Here is a 9,502-nt window from a genome sequence, read left to right on the forward strand (position 1 = left end):
CTATGCCTTTTTCCTGCCCTCTTGCTAACATGTGCCCAATGACATACTTCTAACCTGCTAATATTTCTTGGAAGGTAAGCTCTCTTGCATTCTGATAATTTGTCTATTTGATTTTAAAAGCCAGAGCACCCTGAGGCACGTCCATCTAGCTAGAAGTAGACTAGTGTATTAGTGTTTGCAAATGTTTCTGCAGTTAACCCATGTATTTTACTCCTTCTGCTTAAAGAACTGTATAATAGATTCATTTAAGCAGAGGAGATCTTCCCTAACTGAAAAGACTGAAAACAAAATTCCGCACCAACTCCAGCTGAAGGTGACTTATTTAATATGATTTTTTATTATGTCTCCTCCCCTTAGAAGGCACCTTCAGTGTTGGCATTTGGGGCACTCCTGTGCTCTTTGACTAGTGCTTCTGGTATAAATCTTGCATTTATCAAGCAGCCGTGCTCTGCTGCTCTTGGGGTTAGGGATGGGGGTGTGGTTTGGGATTGAGAATCTGTTCTCAGAAACAGGCAGTGTGGAGCAGACAACCACTTGTCAGATACTCAGTTGCATTTGTCCCCAGACAGTATTTCTGCATAATCCAGAGCTTCCATGGTATATGTGGAACTGAGCAACCGGGTTTGTTTTCATTCCATCCTGAGCCAGCGCCAGGTAGAGCAGGTGGCTGTGCCTGGCCCCGCGAGTAGGAGCCTCGTGTAGTTATGCTGAATGTCTGTGTGCCTAACATCTTCATCTCCTTTCCTGTACATTGTGCCTATCATGTTCAAAATGTGAGACAGTGACTGCTTGTGTTCCAGTTTGTGTGCCGTTTCCTTGCCTGACTTTTATTTTTCTGTTTTTCCTTTTCCATTTCAACCTTTGTTTATTTGGTCCCACGATGTTTCTGCCATGGGTTGACCATTTTAAGTGTTCCGAGGAGAGCTGATCTGATCTGTGCATTAATTCTGCGTTCTGTGCTTTTCTAGGTCTCCAGAGAGAGCCCAATCCCTGTCCTGTAATAACTGTAGAGCACTTTAAAGACTCAGCAGGCATTAAAGGCCTTCCCCTGTATCCAGATCCCTCCACAGTACCTGGCACGAAAACACAGAACAATTTAGAATCGGACTACTTGGCCCGAGATGGCCCTTCAAGCAACAGTTCATTCCACAGCAGTGAAGAGGAAGGGACTGATCTCGAGGGGGACATGCTGGACTGCAGTGGGTCTCGACCTCTCCTCATGGAGTCCGAAGAAGAGGACGAGAGCTGCAAGCCTCCCCAGGGGAAGCTGGGGGGAGCTCTTCCATTCGCTCAGCATGAAGTCTCTACTGAGCAAGCAAAGGCAGGCCAGGGTGGCCGAAAGAACCAGTTCCAAGCCCTCCCACAGCCAGCCACAGACGGTCTCGGGGAGCCAGATGTTTTTGCTACAGCCCCTTTCAGGAGCTCAAGGGTTCCAGCTGATGACCTGGATATTTTCTCCAAAGCCCCGTTTGTCTCCAAGGGCAGCATGGCTCCTTCCCAGCCAGAGGAATCGGACGTATTCTTGAGAGCTCCTTTTACCAAGAAGAAGAACGTGGAGGAGTTAACAGTTGCCCAGAGTGCCCCCCAGGAGTTGCCTGTGCAGGCCAGTCTCCTCAGTCAGACTGATGATGTCCCTCTGCTCCCAGGCCTTGAGAGAGCAGTGTATGCCCCTGTCCGAGCTCAGTATCCTGCGGCTGCTTTTGTCCAGCAATCTAACCTTCCCTCCCATTCTGTGCAAGCGGCAGACCATCTTGACAGCATCTCTCCCAGGGGATCCTGCCTGGAATCTGGGGGCCATCCTAATGACAGAAACAAAGGAACTCAGCCCCAGAAAGAAGCTATCTCAGGCCCAGTGGCTGGCAAACCATTCCGCCCCCAGTCTTTATCCAAATATTCCCGTCACTATAGCCCAGAAGATGAGCCAAGTCCAGAAGCCCAGCCCATTGCTGCCTACAAAATTGTTTCCCAGACCAACAGACAGTCCATAGCTGGCTCTGTTTCCATCACATCCCTTTCCTCCAGGACTATGGAGTTGCCAGCGGTGGATCCATTTGCTTTAGCACCCTTTCCTTCCAAATCAGGCAAGCAGAAACCTTAGGAGCGCTACCTGAGCCTTCAAGCCTCTGTCTCTACCACACCCTCAGTACTCATCACATCACTCCCAGCTGAGCCTGTCTCAGAAGAAGTGCACCAGTTATTATCTCTCCGTTCCCCGCGTCCGAGCAGGATTCCTGCGGGCAACGAACTCCGTGGCAGTGATACTCAGTTGAAACCCCTTTAAGTTATGCTCACTTCTTTTGTTTGTATTGATTTCTGGACTTCCAGGCATTTCCATCTCCACCTCCACCCACATCTCTGCTGTCTCTTTTGGCCCCAAGACTGTTTAAATCCAGAAATAACTTCATCCCAACCCCAGAGGGGCCATGTTACTGCGATTTTTTTTTTCCTGCACTTCCTGCTCTGAGTCTTGTCCGTTGAGGACTCAAGATTAGTTCCTTCAGGACTCGACTTAATGCTCTTGTAAAGGGATATTTATGGAAAGAAATCCAAGATGAAAATCCTGCAAATGAAGAGGAAGTGTAATCCTACAGATACTAATCATTCCTGTAAAACCAGCAGCTCTACAAAGGATTCTCTGGATCCATTTCTGAGTCTTTGCGAGCCGGGCTAGCCTCTCACACACGAGTGTTTGTGGGTGTGTGACCTGCATCAGATCCTTTCCTATGGAGAAACTCGAACAGATGAGATATCTGTGCTCATGTTGAACAGTATTGAGCCTTCCCACACCCATGCTTTTAAAATCACTCTTGAGTGCACAGGTATGCATGTGTGCGTGTGTGTTTTGGCGCGCGCACAGGGAGCGTTTTTCCTGTAGGTAAATCCTGTCTCACTATGCCTACCTCCACAACCACTCATTTACTGGCATTTGTCTCCTGACCTAACTGATTTGAGCCCTGTTTTTATTTAGTTCTGTCTTGTGGCAAAATCAAATCCATTGGAAGGTGTCGGAGAATCCTGCTGATGTTTTCCTCCAGAATTTGCTATTTGCTCTTAACAAATTCCATGTACATGGCTTTAAAGAATTACGATTTTTTTTTCCTCTCAGAACAATAGAAAAGAGCATCTAGTCCCAATTTGAACTATTGGGTATGTGGTCTTAGTAATATTTTAAAGTACTTAAAAACCTTAGCTCTGAGCACTCTAGGCTGTCCTCCTAGAATTAATCATGAGACTACAAATTAGAGTTGCATACTTGTTTGTATTTTCTGATTCCTTGCTACCTTTCTCCACTGCCTCTTGAGGAAAAATAAATCTGAGACATGTAAATCAGTTGGAGAGAAAAGAGCTTAATCAATTGTCCCTGAAAATCTTTCAATTTCCTGTCCTCTGTAGATGTTAAAGTAGGCCAGATAGGTGACTGACTTGTGTTTTTGAAATGTCATCTATTTCTGGAAAGATCTGACTCATTCCCGGCTCTTTCCATACCCGTTATTATTAGTGCCTTAAGGTGAAACTTTTGTCTCAATGGGAAGATCTGTGCTGAGGAAGTTCAACTTACTGGAAAGAGCTGCTCCACCGTGTTTCAACCTAAAATCTTCCATTGACTTGTAATCGATGTCAGTGATGTCTCCATTAGCTGGAGAAGTTGTGAGAATTGCTTACCAAAACAGATGAATGATTTAAGAGTTGGAAATTCATCCAAGAATCAAGCCAGAATGCCAAACTCTATTGCAGTTGAATAGGTGTCGTATACTTTAGATTTGAAATTCAGGAATCTTGGGGGTAGAATATGAACAGCAACTTCTCAAGACATTTTCTAGTTTGGTCTCCACCTATTTCAAACATCCAGGTGAAAAGAAAAGTACTTGGCACTGGATCAGGGCTACTGGCGATGGCTTTACACCTGAGGTTTCAACCACTCCAGTCTTTCACTTTGATGAATGTTAAATGTCCCTTCTAAGACTCTGCTTTTCTCCCCTTGATGATTTCTGATTTCTTTTGTGTAACGATGGATGCAAAATCCTCTCTCCAGTTGAATAAATAATTCGGGCTAATGCATATGGAACTTTGCATCCCAGCCTCTTCCCTTGGCCATTATCAAGTAAAGCCCTCCAATGCAGGAGCTAAGAGGATAAGAATATTCAGGGAGAGTTCTCACCCCGAGTCAGGAACTCTTCAAGTGGAAGGTCATTCTCATTCCCTCTATCAAATATTCAGGATCACCTCTGTAACAGCCTTGCAAAATGTCTTTCCTTTGGTTATTTAATCACTTCTAACTGATCAAGCAGCCATTTTAGCTCTTGAGGTAAAATCAGTAAAATCATGGTGATTTTATCACATCATTGAATCATTTGTCAGGCATGGGCTTGTAACCCTTTTTTATTCTCACTGGAGAGGTATGATGGGTAGATACTCTAAGTACATTCTTTGAATAGAAGTAAACGTAAATCCATGCAAATTGCTTGTGTTCTTACTGACTGATGCATGAAAACTTTTGACTATATTACATTAATTGTCAGCCAATAACTAGTAAATTCTGCACTGATCTTTGGATCATATAGGGTAAATGCATCATTTAAAGATAAAATATTCCTGCCAGAGGCCATTCTGAATCTGGAATTCTAGAAAATTTAGTGTTAAGGGAATTAGGAGCGCTCAGGGTGCTTTGAATTAGTAGCAAATGCATGTTTCCAACAAGTAATACTGCAACAGGTTAACATTACAGAGAAAAAGAAGATATATAGTCAGCAAAATGCTACTACACCTTTTACTTTTATATGTTACTTGCTTTACACATCTGATAGGAAATGCAAGAACTTGTGACTTTTCATTTCAGTGGAGGGCAATGAGCCAGAATCTATTTTAGATACAAAGTGTTGAACCCACAACATGCACTGATGAACTCTTTTAAAGAATCTGTGTTAAATGACTAACAGGCACTATTGAATTAATGAAGTTATATTATGTGTAGTGGAAAATACTCACCTTGAGCTCACATATGGCCTGTTAGGCTCCCAGTCCTTGTTAGATTGGGAGATGGAATGAACAAAAACTTGATGCAGAAGCAGATGCTGGGCAGGACCTCAGTGAATCTAGGTCATAAATTCAATGTCATTTTGGGCTCCATAATTATTGAGTTGAAAATTTGGTATGCATAGATGTGTGTACATGTCCACGTGCCTGTGTTAGGTCTGAGTTTAATTTGGCAACCAACATTTCTTGAAATTTTCGAGAAAAATACCAGCATCTTTTTGGCCCACTATTTATTTAGTAAGTTTTAGAGTACAGTTCCATCAGTACTTCAAACTATCGGGTGGACATTTCAGCGACTCATAAAGAGCAGATTTCAGTTTTCCGTAAATGTAATCTCCAGAGTGACCTGACAATACAAATTCAATCACACTGATAAAGAAAAATCATCAGAACATATGTCATATAATATGTTTGCATTTTATCAAATAGGATTTTATAGGAAACTGCAGAAGGGTGAGATCCAACTCATTCTCTAGCAGGAAGGATACAACTTAAAATGGAGTCAAATTGGGTGCTTTTAATAAGGAAAAATGTTATTATCTGCTGTGTCTTTGGAATTGAAATTGGAGAACACATACCAATCAACTCTGGAATAGCTGCTGGCCGCATAGATGCAGTCTTATCTGAGAAATTTGAAACTCGGATCATTTTGATAAAAGGTACATAGGATTGCTGCTGGAAAGACTGCAGCTTCTAGAGGTAGAAGCACTTTAAATGCCCAGAGTCACCCCTGGGTTCTAATCCAATCCTGCCTGATGGAGTAAACATGAGGATTTTAAATGGAATCATGTACTTTAAATTCTTCATTTTTCTGTGCTTTAGTCAACAGCTACTTGTTTTTTGTTTTGTTTTTTTAAACCATCAGAGCCCTTGCAGACTTGTGAAGTTCACTTAAAGGTTTCAAGATGCTTGAAAATTTAAAAAAAAAAAAAAAAAGTGTTATCTGGTTGGGAATTGTTCCTGTGTTCTTCTGCTACAGAACAAGTCTTGCAGGTTGCTGAAAACAACTAGCTGCCTCAGTTTAGATGTGAGAACCCACACTGGCAGTGTCTTGATTCCCCAGGTGCCGCCTTGTTCTCCCACTTCCTGGTCCTCCCTGCCTCATTTGTACTTTGACCTTTATTGGGAAACAGGCCTCTCATGTGGTCTCCAACATCCCATCACTAAAACACTGCCAGACACAGCTCTTTTCTGCTGCTTCTCTACTCCTGCAGGTCTTTCTGGCTCACCTTCCTTGTTCCTGCTCCCACTTCATTTCCTCATTTAACATTCCCCTACTACAACCCTACCCATAAATGAATGATGAGAGGTACAACTGGACGATCGTGTCAGTTTTTATGTGCCTTGTTATTGTAAACAGTTTCTGCCCAAGTTTCAGCTTAACCTATGGTAATCTCACCACACTGGAATAATTCCAAATATGACTGAAATGGCTCACCATCCCCATTTCTTATGGACCAGAAGAACAGATGAAGAAAAGTTGGCAGAAGTCCAGCCTTACCCTGGAGACACAACCCAAAGGCATCTCTCCATCATGATCTAACCCAGGCCCAATGTGCCCCAGAATGCAGGGGTAAGTTTAGGTATGAAAGGACTCTGGAATAACTTGTAAAAATACCTAACTGTTAACCAGCACACCGGCAGCTTAGTTTAGTATTCCCAGAACTTGTAATTATGTAAGAAATTTAGTCCGAGCTGCTTCCCAGCAGTCTCAATATGGGTGACACTGTTCAAGAGTTTATAGTAATGTTCTTGAAATCAAGTCAAAGTTCTCTCCATTGCATTATGCGAGAATTGTATATACGTGTTAAAGGGATCTGTTTGATTCCTTTTGGCAAGGAATTGCAGAAATGGCTTTTGTGGTTTTTTTGCAGAAATGGTTTTTAGCAATGTCAGTTATAAAGTGAGACTTTGGGAGTGAGCGAAGACATTGTAGCTTTTTCACTCTGAAATGGCAAAACAGTTGTATTCTCTGGGTCTATCAAAGACTCCTGTTTGAGGATTGTGAATGGAGAGGGAGTGTGTGTGTGTGTGTGTGTGTGTGTGTGTGTGTGTTCATGTCCTCATGCTTTCTGCCATGGTGTTAAAACCTCCTTATGAAGGCATCCAAAGAATACCAAGTGGTAACAGTAGGCATTTGGCTTGAGTGAATTCAGCCCCATTTGCCAACAACTCAGAGAACTGGAGTTCTAGATAAAGGTGGGCAAAGTCAGCCATTGCCTTAGCCTATTTCCGCATTAAGCATGCTCTTCTCATCCACAAGGATGTAACTCAGTAGGGTTTGACCTGAATCCCTGGCTCATGTGTGGTTTTGGACTGGCAGTAGTGACCAGAACAGCACAAGGCCTGCAAGATGTTCCTTTGAAAGAGAAAATGCTGTCATTTGTTAGGGCACAGAAACCAAATGATGGCCAAGGACAATGCTCCTTCCATGGAAAAGAGGTGAACTCTGCTGACAAGACATTTTGAGTTGACTGAATGAGGGAGTCAACCCAGCTATAAGGAATACTGCGGTCATCAGACCCCAGGAAACAGTACGTGCACACAATCTTAAGGGCTGTGAACATGGGAAAGGAAGGGAAAAAGACATTTATAAAGTCAATCTTAACAGTTTTTGCGATACCTCTTATTTGCAGACTATTGGATTTATGTTATTGCACTCTTCGTGTGATCTATCTTATGTATCAGATAGTTTTTATGAGTAATTGTTTTGAGTTGTAAACTCTTATACACTTTATTAAAATGGACCTAATAAAAGTAAATGATTTATATTTTGTATTATTTCTTAAGTCAGATCTTCCTATGATTGAAGGGTTCCATGAGTGCCTTTTATAGTACCAAGCCTAGTTTTGTGCTTTTAAGTTTCAAAGAACGGTTGGTTGGTTGGTTGGTTGGTTGGTTGGCTGGCTGGCTGGTTGGTTGGTTTCCAATGCCAACATTGTTACTTCCTGAAACCTACTTTTCCTTCTAGATGTTACATGGAGACATAAATGGAATAATAAAAGATAGCAGGGCCATACAGACTGAGGCAAGGAAACCAAAGAGCTTCCTGCTATTGTAAACTTCACTGTGAGCTCCTAAAATATGTTAATCTGAATATGATCTGCTTCAGTATTTAGTCTTTTTTTTTTAAGATTTTATTTATTTACTTAATTAATTTGACAGAGTGAAAGAGAGCAAGCATAAGCAGGCAGAATGTCAGGCAGAGGGAGAGGGAGAAGCAGGCTCCCTGCTGGGTCGCGAGCCCTACATGGGGCTTGATCCCAGAACCCTGAGATCATGACCTGAGCCAAAGTCAGATACTTAACTGAGCCACCCAGGCACCCCCAGAATTCAGTCTTTAAAAACAAACAAACAAAAAATTCCTTAAGAGAGACCAGCATTAACATAACAAATTAAAGAGAGAAGTCTTGGAAATGATAAACAAACAAACCCAGACTCTTAACTATAGAGAATTAACTGGTGATTACCAGAGGGAAGGTATGTGGTGGGATGGATGAACTAGGTGAAGGAGATTAAGAGTACACTTAACTTGATGAGCACTGAGTAATGGATAGAATTACTGAATCCCTGTATTAAACACTTGAAACTAATAACATTGTACATTAATTATATTGGAATTAAAATTTAAAAGTACACAAAGTACACATGCCAAAAGTCTTGGGGAGAAATGAATTATACCTATGAATCTTAAAATCCATAGTGTGGGAGAGAACCTGCCTGCCTATTTCCTCTCCAAATTTGAGAAAATAACAGTAATATTTGGGCTTTAATGAGTTTTGACCTACATCATTCAGGGAGAATTGGTAGAGGGCTGAGTTCAGGTCCAAGTTCAAGCTGGTAATGGTGTTCACAGAAGACCCAGGGATCCAGAGAGTTCTGGTATAATATACATGAGGAAAGCCAAAGTTGCCTCCTTTTACTAAAGATTTATCTAAGATCTGATTCATCTGTCTTTAAATATATGCCCCACCTCATTCTACAATGTGAAGTTCCTGTGCTTTTTCTGTTTCAAGCTATCGTTAACCAAGAATACAGTCTTCCTTGTCTGTGACTTGGACTGCTCTGGGGGAAGCATCACTCCCACTGAGGTAGACGCAGGAATGCGAGCCTTCTGCAAATGCAGACAGATTCACCTTCAGTGACTTAGCTCTGTCTTTCTTATAGGGAGAGCCAAACTCAGCAGCTCCAGCTCCCACAGGGTGCTGTCATTTGCATTTACCCTTCTGTGGCTCATTTTGCCAACCCCAAGACTGGTTAGTAAGAGACCAGCCAGAGACCTAAGAGATCACTCCCCAATTTGCAAGCAAGTGAGAAGAGCCAGAGTAAGACCCAGAGAAAAGCCATGAGCAGATGATTTAGAACTTTCCTTTGGATTTGGAGACAAAGATCTTTTTCCTTCCATCTTAAGAATTTTTCCTTGAGTTAACCTCTTCTTATATTGGGGTAGTAAGATCGAGAGGGCTTC

The 9,502-nt window shown here is 42.2% G+C and overlaps 1 protein-coding gene across 5 annotated transcripts in view; it reads left to right on the top strand.

The window, feature by feature from the left end:
• Positions 1–7,803, top strand: part of AAK1 (AP2 associated kinase 1) — a 172,620-nt gene extending 164,817 nt beyond the window's left edge. For all 5 annotated transcript variants that reach the window (XM_059405932.1, XM_059405935.1, XM_059405934.1 and 2 more), the window contains one exon: positions 969–7,803. In XM_059405932.1, coding sequence (XP_059261915.1) covers positions 969–2,098 — 1,130 coding nt within the window. In that variant the 3' untranslated portion in view covers positions 2,099–7,803. The remainder of the gene's footprint in view (positions 1–968) is intronic.
• The last annotated feature ends 1,699 nt before the right edge of the window (positions 7,804–9,502 follow it).

The sequence above is a fragment of the Mustela nigripes genome, chromosome 7, assembly GCF_022355385.1.
Source record: "Mustela nigripes isolate SB6536 chromosome 7, MUSNIG.SB6536, whole genome shotgun sequence".
Classification (NCBI taxonomy): domain Eukaryota; kingdom Metazoa; phylum Chordata; class Mammalia; order Carnivora; family Mustelidae; genus Mustela; species Mustela nigripes.